Here is a 19,052-nt window from a genome sequence, read left to right as displayed (position 1 = left end):
TTTTATTTATTTACTTTGTATTTTACTTAATTGATTCTTTTTGAAACATTGGAAATGAAACCAGAAGAAAAAGAGGATGTCACAAATATCATTATCACAACAAAAATCTCTATATATATTTATTTCAACATGATTCCACTGAAATATTTAGACATCCATCCTCTTACAACACTTTCCAAATCACAAAATAGAAAAGCAAACTTTTAATAAAACAAAAACAATAATAAAAATGTACATATTCGTTAATATACAGGTACTTCGAACAAATTAAATTAGAAAATCGTATGTTAAAAAATTAACAATATATATACATAGATAGCAATGTATTCATTTATTGTATTAATATGTAACATCAATAGTTAAAAAAAAAACTCATTTACTCAATATCACCTGCTATAACGCAAATTATTTTATATTTTTTTCATTAATAATTACCACCAGTCTGTTTCTGTGTTATTTCTTAAGGCAAAGAATATTAATCTAGGAAGACTGAACATATATACTTATCTGACGATTTCTGATATGAATCCCGTTCAATTTTAAAAAAGAAATAAGCATTCTTTCTATGATTTTTCTTTCTTCCATTAACACGATATGTTTCCTAAATAAAATAAAACGTTAGAATTAAGTCTTATAAAGCGACTCGAAAATACGATGTAACAGAAAAGAGGAAAAATTTCCAAGGCACAAATTGTGGCGCTTAGAGATTTATAAGAAGGGGTTCCTCGGCTGCGTAAAATCAATTACTATTATTCAAACAAATAAAACATTCTAGTGTTTGATTATATATACTTAATGAAAATCTAGTGTTGTGACTTACATCTGAATTAAAACGGAATGTAGTACACTTCGTATATCAACAATACTATTTGCTTGGGAACATTTGTTCAATGAGATTACTACTATACAATTAACATTTCTTCCCTAGTGCGTATTCACCATAATGAAGAACAAATATATCATTTACGGCCTTCTTTGCGATACAACAATAAATTTGTACGTTGAACAATGTGTACATTATTACTGTAAGATAAAACACAATACTGTAAAAGTATAAGGTGTTGACGATTAAAATTATAATTTACAGCAATTAAAATGAAGGTATTTCATACTCTACACAGAGAATTATACAATTTTACAATCAGATACTACACACCTTAATATTTTTAAGTAAATTTCGATGTAAAATTCATACATATTAAAAGTTTTAATACTTCTCACTTACATAATTAATTCAAAAATACTGAATTCGTATCTAGTGCATACAATGTTCATTATATACCTGAATTAAAAGAGTTAAAATATTAGAATACTCAACAAAATAGTGGTTCACTGCAACATTCTTGAGCTTTAACTATACAGATGCGATATTGTCAAAACTCACTACATAGTATTAAGAATGAGCACGGAAAACACTGGAAATGTTACTAGCTTGGAAATTTACATGATAGAGAAAACTGTATGTTGAAAACTGACTTTTCCGTTCCAACACAGCTTAAAAATATATATTTTTCCAAATAGCTGGAATGAATCAGGCTGCGCTTTAACAGATACAGAAATGCATTAAAGCATACAACACCCTTTTCACACATATATTTCATAAAAATATAAATATATAAAAATATTACCACTATATATATTCACATATTAGGAAGTGACTAGACATAGGATTAAATATTTTCATATTTTGTTTTGTTTTGTACTACAACAATGCACGAATAACGACTATTAAAAATACATGACTTCAAAAAACTAAAGATTATAGTCTTTTATCATGCAACGAACACAAACAACAAATGCACCTTTGAATCATCATTAGGAATAGATTTCACCACTGCAAAATATCAGTATTTAGTGAAGCTAAAGAAATACGCTAGTTTCACATTCATTTTCAGTTGTTGCACTTGAAGAACGTCTTATTTTCTGTTCATTTTTCTTTTTGTTGTACTGTCCAAAATCGCCACGATTTGCATCAAGAAGTCGAACAACCTGATGGCTATTCCTCCAATGTATGAAATTCTTCCAATGATACCTGGTTTGGAACATAAAACATGGTTTAAACACAACATAATAAATAATCAACGTTATCAGATGCTCAGTTATTACAGCAGCATAAGTACTAAATAATTGTACTAAGTAATGTGGTGAACAGTGAAATTTCATATATTATTTGAAAAAAATATGCAGATTTTGTTTCTGCCTCTGTGGTCATAAAAACTATTTATCTTTTTGGTCAGGTTACTTAATAATCGACCATAGATATTCAAACTGGAAAGTGGAAGAGAAGTTAATGATTGAAAGGTAACTCATAGTACAAGGTACCTAACGTTAAGATGAGCCCAGTTCGAAAAGCATACGTATAGAGGAAAAAGAACTAGCTTACAGCAGGTCGTTTCAGGTTAATGGTAATGAATTCAATCGATGGATAGCAGCACGCGTGAACACGCTCGAGAAGTTGTCGCGGGTAATTTTAAAGTACCGTGTGTTGACTTGCAGATAGGACGGCTGTTATGCAGCTTAGTGGTCATGCCATCCAAAAAATTACGACCCCCTGAGAAGACTACAAGGACCACAATCTATCTTCTCCATGATTCCAGATGTTGTTCTGACAAGATACGTGAATGTGAGGACTTTTTTACGTCGTTTTACAGTTGTTGATGGTTTCTGCTATAACTGCAAACTTAAGCTATAAAGAGTGACAAACAGGCTAAAATCATTGGTGCTTATTATCAGATCAATATTTTAAAGCCATTTTACTTTCACTATATTTACAAACACTAATATACGATACTGTCGACAGCGGTCAGTCCACATGGTCATTGTTGTTGTACACTCTTGTCGATCAATTGCTGCCTGAAGTCCTGGTATTAGCGAACTCCTTAGCTTCTCGGCTTCGATTTTAGTATTTCGTGACACAGGGTACCGTATGGCAGAAAATCTTTAACAGGCAAGTTTTCGTAAGACGTTCTCAGTCGCACTGTAATGTGACAGAAATAAGTAAAGCCTTCATCAGCAACATGCTGAAAAGGGAAAAGGTTAGTGCAACACACATTTACAGCAGCTTGGGTAACTTTTATTTTTACCCTAGTTGGCACTTTTTTTGTGTTGTGTAATCTTGGATTGTTGTGGAAATGGATTATAGATTGCAGTGTAACGAATTAAATGGAAAGTCCTTGTTTTTAGTGGGAAAAACCTCCTGTCTCGTTAGATGTGTCTTTTTCAATTGTTATACTGAATTTTTTCCACACGTCACGCTTCCCGGGTTCTTCTATATATATATATATATATACAGGGTGGGCCATTTTAATTAATCCACGGAAATATCTGAAAAATGATAAAACATAGACGAAATGTTTCAAGTACACGTTATATATTGCTAAGGGGGAAAACCAATTCCGCCAAAAGTACCCCTCCCCGCCCCTCCTAAATGGGGGTAACGGGAGGTAACTTTGAAATGTCAAATGGGAACATGGGTCGAGTAATACCTCGTTCGAAAGGTCTTGGAAAACTAAGTAACGCTGTACCAAAAGATGTTTCATATTGTGCACCGGTTTCAAAATGGCCGCCATAATATGGTTCGGAAACTCCAGTACCCGTAGTGTGAAAACCATGGAAGGTAAATGAATGGAACAAAATTGAAATACGTAAATATCATAGGGCATATCGAACGGTGTGGTCCCTGTGATCCCAGTGGCCTCCCTAAAGGGATCTTGGGGGCTAACTTCAAAATTTCAAATAGTAATATGAGTTGAGTGGTACCTCGTTCGATAAATCTTGCAAAATCTAACATATTGCAGGAGAAAACGATTGATGGGAAATGGCAGTGTTCTCAAAAGGCCGCCGAAACATAGTATCCGTGTCAGAGAAAAGGTTTAGTACCCGTAGTATGAAAGCGATTGGAGATAAATCAACAAAAGAAAAACTGGAGTAGCTAACTGACGTAAGGCACATCGAGAGGTGTTGTCGGGGTGACTCCAAGGGCCAACTGAAAGGTATCCGGGGCCAACTTGAAAATTCCAAGTAGCAGCTTGAAGCGAGTAACATCACGTTACATAGACAAATTAATATCAAACAGCTTCTGTAAGAAAATTTTCGACATGAGACACCGTTTTCAAAATGATCGCAAAGACATGGTGACTGTGTCTAAGAAAACGTCTAGTGCCCATAGTATGAATACGGTTAGACATAAATGAAAATAACGAAAATTAAATAGGAAAACCACGGAGGCGTTCCAAGGCTCGAGAATAATACAACAGAGATAAAAATATTAGAGTAAAATTGCCATAATGTATGGAGAGAAATCCAAGTCCTGCAAAATAATCTCTCCCTGCGCTCTGTATGTGAGTGGGGTGGAAAGTACAGCGAAAGTTCAAACGAGAACTCTACTTTAATTCGTAAATTAAGGCTAACCTTACAAATAGGTATGGTGTGGTTGAAACATTTGTTTGTAAGGATGACGCTGTAGTGACTAAAGTTTTATGCAATGCGTGCTGGTTATTCAGAAAGCATTTCGGGGATATACGTACACACCGTTTCGTCCCTCAAGCTCACAATATGTCATGAATGCTAATAGTTAATCAAAATGTAACTGTGGCCATCCGCGTTAACTTAGTGCACCAATTCTCTATGCATGAAGTCTGCCTTCCAAACAGCATTGGGTAGGTCAAGCGTACGCCCGAACCGTTGTCCGGTCGGACATTGAAATTTTGAAGTTAGCCCACAAGACCCCTTCAGGGAGGCCACTGGGATCACAGGGATTACATCATTCGATATGCCCTATGATATTTACGTATTTCAATTTTGTTCCATTCATTTACCTTCCATGGTTTTCATACTACGGGTACTGGAGTTTCCGAACCATATCATGGCGGCCATTTTGAAACTGGTGCACAATATGAAACATCTTTTGGTACAGCGTTACTTAGTTTTCCAAGACCTTTCGAACGAGGTATTACTCGACCCATGTTCCCATTTGACATTTCAAAGTTACCCTCCGTTACCCCCATTTACGGGGGGCGGAGAGGGGTACTTTTGGCGGAATTGGTTTTCCCCCTTAGCAATATATAACGTGTACTTCAAAAATTTCTTCTATGTTTTATCATTTTTCAGATATTTCCGTGGATTAATTAAAATGGCCCACCCTGTATATATATATATATATATATATATATATATTGTGTACCTGGTCTGATAATAATAATAATAATAATAATAATAATAATAATAATAATAATAATGCATACAAACCAAGGTGAGTATCTGAACGAAGTGATGCACTTAGATTTGCTACTCATTTTAACTGTATTCCACTGGATTGCCTTTACAAATTATTTCTAACCCAAAAGATCAAAATAATTCTTTTCGGTGGTTTAAACAGTAGGCTTACTCGCAGATTTCTAAAATCCAGCAAGGAAGCAGTCAAAGTGTAACATTTATTTACAAAACAAATGATCGGTAATTTTACCTCATCCACAAGATCTACATCTGCACGGTATTTAATACCGTATTAGACTGCAACCCTGACTTTACCCACGATTTCTTCTTGTAGGTTGGTTGTGAAGAAGAAAAAAGAAAGAAAGAATCCAGTTTTTCATTTTTACATCAAAACGACAACTCTGACTGTTCACCCTCTGGGATGCAGTGGTGACCATATTCTGTCTGCTACTGACGCGGCTCATCAGAGGGATCTTCAATACGCACATTATCTTCTATTATGCATAAAGTCATGCAGTCAATTGTGACCGCTGACAGGGGTGAACAACTAATCCTCTATATAACGAAAGTGTAGCCGCCGCTAAGCAACACTAACTGTAAAAATTGCATCGTCTGTAATATTACCTTTCACTCCATCTGTTTGCGCACAGACTTCAACGTTTGTCTTTATTCCAATTATTGTTTAACGGAAGTCAATAATTATTAAAGAACTGCAATTAATCGGCCCAAACCCGGCCTGATCTGAAAAGAAAGCAGTGCCAACCCGCCTAAGTCCGGCCCGGGTGCGGCTGCGGGCCAAGCGGTCACTAGTAAGGAGTCTGTGGTATAAAATTAATTCCACCTGCATATATCTTTCCTGGAGTTTCAATTCTAACACAAACAGCTGTATATAATGTGTGTATGTTTCTAAGCTAACTTACACTCATGTAGTAGAATGCCCTATCAACATCGTTAGAGAAGGATTATTTGATTAGTCACCTTGCTTCATGAATCACAGGGCGTTTTCATCTGAACGGGAACGTAATATCTTAGAACACCTAATGGTTCAACAACATTTCCTGTATGAAGAACTACCGCATGATTTCAAACTTGGTATTCAATGAGCTACATCAAGTTCACTAATCGAAAGTCAAATATTCTTCAATATAACCGTCTATATGGATTTACGAAGAGTTCTGTGCATAATTAAATGCTGAAAAGTGGAAGTATCTCTTTCACAACGAACTAATATGTCGTAACTAGGCGGGTTTCTTGAGACAATTCGAGATAAAATTATTAGAGAACAATGTGCGAAGTTCTTTCCTTATCGACTGAGAATTGAGGCTTTTTTTCCCCCCTAACTCCAGGGTGTGTACCGAAAATGATATTTTGTAATTATAGACAGGGTTGATATGTTTAAAACATGTTTTAAACGAGGAGTTGTTTTATTCCGTTTGTTTTAAACGTTTTAAACAAATTGTTTTAAACGTTTTTTTTTTTTATCGATGGTGGTTGGACATGTTTAAAACAACTAAAATATCAAATTGAAGAAGCTAATTTAATTTTCTAACAAACAACCCATCCTCCGCAGGATTTGTGCATGAAGTAAATTACAAACAGAGCTATATTCTTATTATAACAGCAATTACTGAACGGAATTCTGTACATCAATGTGCTTATAACTAAACCAACAGAAATTGAAGTGAAGTATTTGAACATTTCTTAATTTCCAAGAATAACTGAGGTTAAACACACTATACACTATTCTAAGATCCAAATTCACAAATTCAAAACTTGAGTATTTTTTTATCATTATCATTTCCATAATAATGAACAGTTCTCATCTCATAAGCTAGAAGAAATACTCTGACAAATACAATACAACTCATAGAAAAGAGCAGTGACTAGCCTACAAGGAGCAAATGACATTTTTTAACTAAACAGTTTTCAAGATACATCTCTATCTGCAACATGGATAGCTAACAATGATTAGTGTCTACGGCATAACAACACAATTAACCTTTAGACGCCCGCCAGGGATTTTAACAAAATGGAAGATTCTCACGTTCGGGGCTCTAGTGACCATCCCAATTATCACAGTCATGATTTATACACAGTTGAAAAGCTTATAGACCACAGATTCCAACGAGGTAACATTCATGAAATTCCCGCCGTATTTGTAGAAACGAACAGGCATAAAAATCATTTAAAAATATGAAAATATTGACTTTGCGGGGCCCTGGCAACTTGCAGTCACCTGCGCTAACAAAATGATGCTAATGTGTAGGCCACATACTTGTGACAATAATATAAGAAATGGTAGCCATTGCTGCCATTGCATAATGAATTCGTTTTATGTAGGAAGTATTAAAAAATGCGCAGAAAAACATTCATTGAATTAGACATTCTCTCCCCTCCCCCACGACAATATCACGTCCATATGCAAATCATCTTTGCTGCACACATCATGTATACGAACAAGAATTATGCTTCTAGACCACTTCAGTAAAATATATCTTGCCTTATATGGAACCGTTCTGAAACTAAATGTAAATCAGCCAAATTTGACCCCCTCTTCCTCTATAAACACAAGTACATATACAGGTTACTATCATGTAGGGGACTACTTCATTGCTTCACATACCACAAAGAGGGAGGAATGGCCTTCAAAATCTGACGAAAAAATTGATGAAATATTTAAAAAAAGAACTTCATACCCCCTCTCTCGGCCGTACATAAATACCCCCTACATACATAAAATGTAGGGATGGGCACGAGCGAGTTTGAGTGAGTTTTCATTGAAACTCGACTCGAAACCGACATCATTGAACTCGACTAGAAAAATTTCCTCCAACTCGACTCGAGTTTCGAGTCGAGTCGAGTCGAGCCAAATCGAACCAAATGCTCTGTGTAGTTTCAAGTACTTTCTTCAAGTATCCTACATAGACAATATAATTATTATCAATGATACTTATTATTACTACAACTTATTATTATTATTATTATTATAACAACACCAGCGTGTATAAACCTGAATGATAGGCGATTTGTATCTGAATACTAAAAACTAGTTGACTGCTGACCTCGGAAAAGGTGAAGTTAAGGAGGCAAGGACATCGTTCACGAGGTTCTGGGTTCGAGTTCCGGAGGAGCAAGTAATAGGCTCGAACCAAAAATCGTTAAAAGTTAGACTGCGTCAGCCAAACATGTTCAAACCTGCTCGGCTCGGGTTCTCAACGGCTCGGCTTACAGTTCATTCGCTATCGAACCGAGCCAACAGCTCACCCAACCGAGCCGGCTCGAGCCGATGGCTTACCTGAGCCGAGTCGGTGCTTCATCTCAACCGAGCCGGCTCGAGCTGCTCCTCAGTTGAACCGAACTGAGTCAGTTAACATCACTACCTGGGTTGGGCTTCTGCTTCGGCTCAAAAGTCAGATCGTGCAGGTCTCAGCCTTGATGGTAAGGACTACAGTATATACCGGTGTTTACATTGGTGCTCACATTTGAGGCTGTCTCGTTATAAAAATCCATAGTCGTCTTGTTAATCGAGACAAGACGAGATGCGACCAGTGTCCCATCTTCTGAGCAACACAAAAAATGTTTCATATTACTGCTTACATTTCTTGAGACTTTCGCTTTCCAGTCTAATCAGGCCATGATTTCAAAACGAGTTAAAACGAGCTAAACGAGCGAGCCGTTTATCAAACTCGACTCGAAACTCGACCTCAAAACAGTGACTGGTTCGAAACTCGACTCGAGAAAATTACCTTTGACTCGACTCGAATTTGCTTCGAGTTTCGAGTCGAGTCGAGTTTTAGCTCAACTCGTGCCCATCCCTAATAAAATGCATACTAGCGGAAGGCTTCATTCCTCAGGAATACTTTGGTACCAAATCATCTTTCTAGCTTAATTAGGGGCTGAGCTATTGATGTTTGTTGTAAAAATAAATGTAATTTATGTCAAAAAAACTAAAACTCCAAAAATTGGCTAACTTTGCCCCTCCCTGCTCCCCCATATAAGCAAGAAGTACAAATACACAATATTACCATGTAGTGGCCTACTTCATTACTTCACGTACCAATTTTTATGAATTTTTTCCTCAAGAGGGGGAATGGCTCCCAAAAAACCGTTTAAAAAGAAACAAAAGATATTTACCCTGCTCCTACCGCCACGTGGTACCCCCACATAGATAAAATGCACACCAGCGGAAAGCTGCGTCCTTCAGAAATAAATTGGTTCCAAAACCATCTTCCAGCCTTAATTAGGGACTGAGCCACTGAGGTTTAAAGCCCTGATACAGCAGTTGCGTCAATGAGATTAAGAATGCAGACGACCAGTAGAACGTAACACAAAGAAACTACATATTCAGTGCACAGAAATCGGGAAAATCCCAATTTATTTCTCCGGAATTGAACATTTGGACGGATCGAGATTAGGGAAGTTCCCGAAATGTGATCTAACGGTTGAATATAGATGGCAAGCAATACCTGTGAGCGTGTAAAAATGGAATATATATGCCTATTTAGATTGCTTTCAACAAAATTAAACTTTTTTTTGTTTAAAACAAATTGTTTTAAACGTTAACGATTTAAACAAAAAAAAACGTTGTTTTTTTTTTAAACAAAGTGTTTTTTCAACCCTGATTATAGACTAAACCAGCAATTACTATAGATTGTTTTATTCTTCTACCTTCTCGGCTTCCAAAGTCTATTATTATTATTATTATTATTATTATTTACTACTTTACCGCTTTCTCAGTTGTTTACATGTCCCTTGCGCACATTCTATATGATTCACGTATCCCAACCACCTTAAACGCCTCGATCTAATTATTTTGGTTATGCTAATGTCCCGTGTTATGTAGTGTTCTCTATTTGTAAGTTTATTAATCTAATCTTGACCTGAATATCTTCCTTACGATTTTATAATCTTCTCAAGTCCCATATTTTACAATTCTCTATTTAAGAGAACAGTTCGCTGCAAAGCTGACACTTTTCCTGAAGCAGAAATGTGTTTCATACAGATATTTTTTAAGTAACTGATTAATCTACACATACTAATATAATAAAAACTAAATATACATTGCCATCTAACTTTTTCTTAAAGAGTGTTATTTCTTCTTTTGACTCGCACTATCAAAACTTCGTAACACCAGGGTTGGCAAAAAGCATGGTTTTTATTTTTAAAAAAAAGTTTTTTTTTGTTTAAACTTTTTTTTTTTTTTTGTTTAAACCAGGTTCTTTTGGTTTAAATAATTTGCTCTACGTATTTATATTACACATCGATAGAAATAAGTTTGTTTCGCCTTGGTGTTAATATGCAACAACAGGGTTATGCTGGAAGGGGTCACATAAGCTTAAAGCGGAATCAAAAACCGCTTCTCGGCTTACATCCGAGAGAAACTGTCCTCCATTTGGACTCGAAACGGGACTAATTAGCCACAAATGCGATGAGTCTGCCGACTCACTCACGAAGGACTCTTGATAAAAATACGTTGTACTGATCTTTACATACTTAATATAATTGTCAAGAGTCCTTTCAGAAGGACAAAAAAATAAAGTTACACAAGTGAAAACACTATACAGAATTATACGTAAATCGGGAAACTCCCGTCTTAGCCATTGAGAAAATACTGTTATTACTTTAAATGCAAAGCATCCCGTTATTGCTTTGCATGTAAAATTTTAAGGTTAACGTATCATAATCAATACGCTAAAACTGAGGTATTACATTACAAATTTAGTATGTAGATATCATTCAATAAAATTAAAACAAAGTCCAATCCAAGCTAATGTTGGAAGCTACATAGGCAGCAGATAAACTTTGCCAATTTCTATCAATATATTTAAGTAACCTTGGCTTCTTTATAACACAGGCATTCAGGCAAACAGAAATATACAATTGGATTGCATTTCGTATGTTTATGCTTAACATCCTTATGTAATACCGAGGTTATCTAGGAGAAGACTTTTACGTAAAGTGACATCTGAGCCGCTATTGATTTACACTTGACAGAAGAGTTGTGGTTCGACCCAGAATTGAACATGGGACCTTGATTAAAAGGTGAAAAGGAGATAAAACTAATGCAGACTGTCTGATATGTGGAGACGTCAACATGAAGTTCACACGGTTTAAGACATTTTTCGTTTGTTTTTTTTTTAACCAGTTGGTTTTCTTGAAAAAACAGCACCAAAGTTTAAACCAGCCAACCCTGCGTAACTCTATAATAGTTGTTTCTGACCTATAAATATTAATCCCGTGATTATCCTTATAGTGCACTATTTGTGACACTTGCTAATGCTGGGTAGTAATGAACAAATCATCCGCGTTGATGAAGATTAATTAAACACGGAGCAGTGTAGTGATAAAGTGAACTGTTATGAGAAATAACATTACAAATTCCTCATTACAAAATACGAGTATTTAAGGGAAATGTAGAATATCTACCATGAACATTACAAAGAATTGTCTATTTTGAGTTGTATAAAATTTTGACATATTTTGCAATATCTGAAACACGCATCTCTTATCACAGGAAGTGATATTTTTCAAATACAAAAGCTTTATGGATCCTGGCTGCTTATACCTAAACGTGAAGTCGAAGAATTTTTCTTCAAACTACGCTTCTCACAGAATACTCTTTCATGAATGCAAATATTTCTTTTTTAAACAGAAGGAATCAGCTACCTTGTGACTAATCATATGCATCTTAGGCACGGGAAACCCACTTTTGACTCTCGGTGGAAGTTTATATGGTTCAAAGAACATGTTCTCTTGTAGGCCTTCGTCTTATATTCCTGATGCTGCAGAAGAACCTTAACTTCAAATAAACCAACTCACCATCAACGTAAAGAAATTAAAAATTATACAGGGTGACAGGGTGAAAATTATAGAGTCCCGTACTGTTCAACTCATTGCTTTTTATATCATTTTTTATTGTTATCCACCAGATACACTTAGTTTCTTTATTATTTGTTCTTAATGTCTTTTACTTATACCTTAAGCTCGGAACAGCAGAAGCAAATAAACCTATAAGCTACAATGTTATATTTGATCAATGCAGGGGCGCATACCTACTTTTGGGCCACCCTGTACAGTATTTTCGGGCATTCGGCACCTATGGCCATTTAAGCCTGTCACGTATGAAAGACGATAGCAATCCCACCATCTGGGGAAGTGGGAAGAAAGCGGCGTGGGACCATACCATCCCCCATTACCTGACGTAATGAGGAAAACCTAGGAAAAACCTCACTCAGTACGGCGTATTTAAAGAAGTTTTTTCACCTTTGTAAGCAGCGTTCCCATTGAAAATCGATTCCAGGACCACTTGTATCAAAGACGAGAGCGTTCGTGACTACGCTACGTGCAGAACTACCCATGAAACTAAAGCAGAATGATACTAAATTCAATGAAATAATGAAATCATGGAAAGAATATACTGCTCATTTAATTGTAGTGTTGACACGAAAAAAAAGTCTCACATTTCAAAGTATGATATAGAAATTATAATATTTAATAGAATGACTAACATTACCATAGACTTCTTTTTGTAACTGACTTCAAAACAGGAGATTCTAAATTCAACCCATTTATACATATTTTTGGGTATGTTCAAGCGTAAGACATAGGTGCGCCGATTTTAATGATTCTTTCTTTGTTTGAAAGAGCATAACTTCCCAGTGGCCCCATGTAAATTTCTTCAGGATTTGATGATAATCCTTGGAGCAAGATCACAAAACACCTCACGGATGTTGTGTTGAAGCCTGTTAAGATTTTTGTTTAAAAAAAAAAAAAAAGTTTTATACTTATTAGCCTTCATTCCATTTCTTGTAACTGTTTTTAACACATAATTTTGAATATTTTGAATTTTAATTTTATCACCTCTTATGTACTGTACTAATCAATCACTTCAAAGGATGACACTGAAAACACGAAGATACGAGATTATTAATCGGGGCTAACCAACTGAACATAGAATCAATTACTTACCTGGTAGTAATAAAGCACCATGCTAAATATTTGATAAGAAGGAAGACACACAGCACTGCTAATCCAGTTCCTTCCCACATTCCTTGTCGCAGATAAACGACTGAGCCTACTCCACACAAGTAAACAGAAATTAGGCACAATGGAGTAAGAACAAGAAGGCATATAATATCGCCAAACAAGCCTTTCCTTCCATCATGACTGAACATCCACTGCAAAAGACAGAAATGTACATATATTCATTACTATTCTAATGTACCTTTATCAGTAATGCTTCGCAGTTGATTAAACATTCCGCATTAAATAAAAGACGCAAAAATCAGGTTGATTTTCCCATATATTTAACTGACATTTCAATATGGTAAGGAATATTTTGACAGACTACTTCTTACGCTAGTTTATTCCTTCATAGGACTAACACACAAGAGTCAACTATGAATTCCATTTATTATTTCAAAGAGGCGAAACCAATAAACAAAGACCGCTTCCAGTGGCAGCATCAGAAATATTCGAGGTGTCTTTTCCTAGTTTTTGTTTGTTTTGATACATACAAAAAGTTAGCAAATGAAATTTTCGCACAACCAGGATTAATTATATTGTGTTATATATTTAAACCTGTGTGTATTAAATTTTATAAATTTGTCATATAGACTGAAATAGTGTGACGTCACATCCTTCTCGTTGCCATGGTGATCGCCATTTTATTTTCTAAACAAGTAGCCTAAATACCTAAAGAACCTACGTGCAAAACGAAAACAGTGTTGAAATATTTCGGAACTGCAAACATTAGAGTGAAACAAATACTTATGTTTCTTTTTAAATATGTATAATGATTGAAACTGAAAAAAAGGCTAGAAAAAGTAATTAGAAAAGAAATATGTTAAATAATGTTACGTGCATGACAAGCATTGACACTGAAATTAGCGAGTTCACATGTCTTGTGAAATTTTCCCTCTGATGTATATTTTGAGAATTTCTATATTTTTAGGTTAAATTAAATCTTAAAGTGTACTCACCCTCTTCATAATCAGATATTAACTTTAAATAATTGCGGAAAATTTTTGATTCAGTAATATGAGTATGATATATTATTGCAAATTTGAAGAGGATTATTGTTTAACAGTTGTTTAAAATATATACTGAACCATTCATAATTGGATGTGTAATTATTGTTTTTTTTTTTTTTTTTTTTTTTTTTTTTTTAAAGTTGATAGAGAATATAAGAAAAGATGTTACCTATATCCACTGATGGTCTGGATTGAATATTTCTAAATCCTAGCCTTTTCTTTCTTTTGTAATGTATACTTAGAAATAATATTGTGCACTCCCATTATAAACAGTAGACATTAGAGGTATAAATGCCCCAATATAATTAACATTATTCTAAAAGACTTTTTTCTTTTTAAAAAATCATATATTTTTACATCTTTCTCTTTTCCGACAGTTTGTCAATCTACACGTTTGGGAGTTTATATTGCGTATAATTGCTTCCTATGGTGGATTACATGATAATTGTGCTTATATTAACTATTCGATTTCTACCTTATTACTTAGGGATGTGGAGCTTTAATAAGCTTTTTAGCTCCATTAGCTTTACGCGTTTGTATAGAAAAAAACATGGCGATCACCATGGTAACGGGAAGGAAATGACGACATCACTATTCCAGTCTATTTGTAGTGAAAGAAATTAACTGGTTTCTGAGAAGAAAAAATAACCAAACTCACTTCCTTAGAAAACTGAGATCAAAAAACAAACGTGAAAGTGATTAAAATAGGCAATGAAGGCAGGAAGACACACAGGTGAAAGCATAAATTGAAAACTATACAAACTGTCTTCAAAATAAACAATGGTCATTCTGGTGATTCAGGTCTCTTTGGACGCACTGGTCACTTTAGTCTCACTGAAACAATTGGCCTTGACTAAAGGACATATAGGCTGGAAGAGAAAAGCAGAATTCAGATGTCAAGGATCAACATCCTCTATATTGTACGTGTAAACCCTTAGTATTGTTCTGTTAAAACATGAAACAAGAATTTCAGAAAATGTGGAGGTCTTCCGTAGCCAGTTTCATATTCATTAATTTCAGTTTCCATAAGCTTCATGTCGAACTTTACGTTATTTATGTAAATATTAATATCTATTCAGAGTGTGTAACATTTTAATCATTTCTTTGTGCTACTTAGATTGAAGATTTTCAAAATTTTAGTATTCTCTATACTACCGATAAAACTGAAATGTAAATATTTTTATTAAAGATCAATCAAAAGTAACTTTACTTCATTTATTTCATACCAACAATTACAATCTATTTAAATGCTATTTAGTTATGTTCCAAACAGTTTATACCTTAAAGTAACGAAACAACATTTTATACATTAATGCAATGGAAGTGATAATTTATTTCCTAATACGGACGCACGTCAAACAAAACTGGCACTATTTCTACAGTCCATAAACATGTACCCTGTCAAATTCACTTGATCCTTCTACAATCATCATCTTCGTTTGGCGTCAAACTTGAGAATGCACGTCTCGAGACTGACGTACACTCAAACCTATTAACTATATGTAATATCTCCTCCACCTCATGGGATCCCACTTACGTCACATAAAATGTTCCCTACTCTATTGCCGTAACTATTCGGGAACTCCTATCTGTTTCACCACATCGTTCCTCTCTTGTACTCTTCAAACGGGGCACCTCCGAAACTTATTCGCATACAATTCAAAAATAAATAAATAAATAATAAAATCTACTCCAAACATTTTTACTCAATATCCCAGCTTCTATTCCGTATAAAAACTAACCAATTTTAATGATCCAATTCTCACCTGAAAACGATAAAACCTTTTCTATACTAAAAACTCAAGAAGTCTTATATTCGACACCAGTTTGACTTTCCAACATTCAATCATGGTAACATACTCTTGCAATTATTCCGACAGCTGTAATGCCTTCAATCTCATTCAATCCTTACATGCATCCATCATACAGTTTTCTTCGATGGTAAAACTCATCTTTCGATACACACATCACAGATGCTCCTGCCTTGCCCCAATTCCTCATTCACCTGCCTCAGAATGCACAATCCATCATAACAGTATATTGGAGTCAGAGCCCTGCAAACCCAGGCCCGAAGACGGCTCAGCCCGACCCGAATGGATCTGAATTCTGTGCCCGGCCTGGCCCGGCCCGAATCTCGAGCCGGGCTCTAACCGGGCCGGGCACATTTCGGGCCGAGCCGGGCCGGCCCGAACACTGTAAAAGACGGATCGGAAACTAATGTTGGCAGCCTGTGTTTGGGAAATTAACTCTTTATTCAAGACTGTAAAGTACTGTACTTCTACTACTCTTATTACTACTGCTACTGCTATTATTATTATTATTATTATTATTATTATTATTATTATTATTATTATTACTACTACTACTACTACTACTACTTCTACTACTACAACTGCTACGACTTCGCATCAGAGTTGACATGTCTGGTGGTACATACTTTACAATCTAAGTACAGAAAAAATCGAAGAAATACTAGTTATTATGGCCAGTCTACGTAGAACAGATGCTTGACGAGGGGCAATGGTGGCTCAGTAGGTAAAGCACTCACATCTGGTGCTAGAGGTCGTCGGATCGATCCCTCCTCGTGTTATGTGAGCTTTGTGGTGGACAAACATCGTGAGCGTGGGAGTTTTTGAATTAGCCCGTTTTCGTCCACTGTCTTCATTCCACCAATTCATCCATCATCATCCACACGTTTTGAGCCGTAATTGCCTAAAGAACATATGAGAAAGTCAAGTCCTTGACCTACTAATTAGAATTTGTTCCGCTACCATTAGACCACGGAGGCCGAAACCATGAACTGGCGTGTTCATAAGATTAGCGCAATTTGTAGTAATGTTCAATTAGCACAGCAGATTCCAAATCATATTACATGTTCCTGTATTCTTTATAATTCGATGCTACAATAATAATAACAAAAGAACAATGATGAAATAAATCACCCAGACCCCAGGATCGATGAAGTGTTCCTGGAACGGTTCGTAACAAGTAAATAACAGAGCTATATGACGGAATGCGAGGCAGTAAATCAAAACAAAATCCACACATATCATTGTTGAACAAAAATTCCTCAAAAGTCCCCTGAATGAAAAATGTATAGTTATCAGCTATCAAAAATGCCTCTTAACATCACATGTAATAGAAGGGATAGTTGATATTAAGAAAATGAGAATATAAGGTTTCCTAAGAAACCAATAGTGCAAAATGAACATCGTTTTACTGTATGTCCTTGTACGCATCGAATAGCACGGAAACAGAGTCAACAGTTTCAGGCTTTAGAGCATTTCTCCGTTCCTGAGTACTAAAAGCTCTTTCAGTAGACGCACTAGAAGCAGGGATGACGAGATACTGACGCGTTAATTTACACAATTTTGGTAATGTTTGTTCTTGTTGCTTCCACAACTGCAGTATATCTAGTTCTCTTACACATGATGACATGTTGAGGTAGATGTCTACTTCATCATCAAATTCACCAGAGACTGAATGTCTATCTTCCCAATCCATTAGTTTATTCTTCTTGGTAGGTGGTTCCAAGTTATGCTAACTAGTCTAAAGGAGACGATGGTGATGAGAAATAAATGAAATAGTGGAATAAATAAAGTGGAAGGAAACAGGAGAACGCCGCGAACCCCCCACACGGTGTTTGTCCACCACAAAGTTCACTTGGCGAGAACTCGGATCAAACCAGGGACCCCATACACCAGAGGTGAACGCTCAACCACTGAGCCACCGTTCCAGGAACACCCAATCGACCCTGACGATTTGGTGATTTATTTGATCATTATATTTTGTTATATTTGTAGCATCATACTATAAACAATACATGAACATGTAACACCATTCGATATTTCCCTTGCTAATTGAACATTACTACAAATTGAGGAGCTCAGCGCAAGAGTGGTCTAACCCACATTTTGTTAGTTTTGAGAAAATTAAACCTAAAGTTGAGAAAGTCTAGTTTTTCATGGTAAAGAGAAAACGTTTCTGTACTTGGTCGGGTTGTTAACAAGTAATCTCTTTATCATGTGAGAAACATTGTTTTGTCATTTTCGTTAGATAAGGTGCTGAAATAGATGCAGAATGATTCCTGAAACCTCTATATGTCGGGTTAGACCAGTTTTGCACCGAAGTGCTGCACTTGTCAGGTGTTTGTGTGCAAGAATGGTCTATCCCAAATTAATACCGTGAAGGCTAAAAAAAGGTATATTGCATATGTTATGAACGTAGGAGGAAATACGGCAATATCGCTGAGGAGGGTGCATTTGGGGCGGTGAACAAACTGATAACGTACTATAAAAGTATATGAAGCTATTGTACACATTTTGTATTGAAGCTTTTGGAGGTAGTGCCCCCCCCCCCCCACATCTCCGCGTATGTATATCAAAGTTGTGAATAACTTACGACCATATTATAATGAAGAGTATGAATAACATTTTTTTATAGTTGCCATTTGTCCCGTATTATACGGGATGTCCCGTTATTCACGCGAAAATACACAAGAAATACGGGACATCTACTCCTAAAGCTTATAAGAATAACTCGTTTACTGCTACTACTACTAAATTTTATTGATAACAAAGCAAACTCCGCATTATTACAGCACTTTTGTCCTATTTTTACAACAGTGTTCTAGTCATGTTATTTAATCATTGTTTTACAAGTACTTCTGTCCCAGTATAAGCAGCATTCTTAGAAACATAAGAAAAAATGCTATCTTGCAGCTAAAGGCAAACATAAAGTCATTTTTAGATTACTTTCAAGATCAATACCATTAATACACACCGGTCTGCTTGATTTTAGACTGTT

At 35.6% G+C, this 19,052-nt stretch overlaps 1 protein-coding gene across 2 annotated transcripts in view; it reads right to left on the bottom strand.

The window, feature by feature from the left end:
- LOC145672765 (E3 ubiquitin-protein ligase MARCHF3-like) overlaps positions 1-19,052 on the bottom strand; it is a 48,602-nt gene continuing 29,550 nt past the window's right edge. For both annotated transcript variants that reach the window (XM_081741929.1, XM_081741935.1), the window contains exons 5-6: positions 13,183-13,391; positions 1-2,032 (exon numbers count right to left, since the gene is read on the bottom strand). In XM_081741929.1, coding sequence (XP_081598055.1) covers positions 1,861-2,032; positions 13,183-13,391 — 381 coding nt within the window. In that variant the 3' untranslated portion in view covers positions 1-1,860. The remainder of the gene's footprint in view (positions 2,033-13,182; positions 13,392-19,052) is intronic.

Source organism: Thermobia domestica, chromosome 2 (assembly GCF_964235325.1).
Source record: "Thermobia domestica chromosome 2, izTheDome1.hap1.1, whole genome shotgun sequence".
NCBI lineage: Eukaryota > Metazoa > Arthropoda > Insecta > Zygentoma > Lepismatidae > Thermobia > Thermobia domestica.
This window is presented reverse-complemented; position numbering and strand designations above follow the sequence as displayed.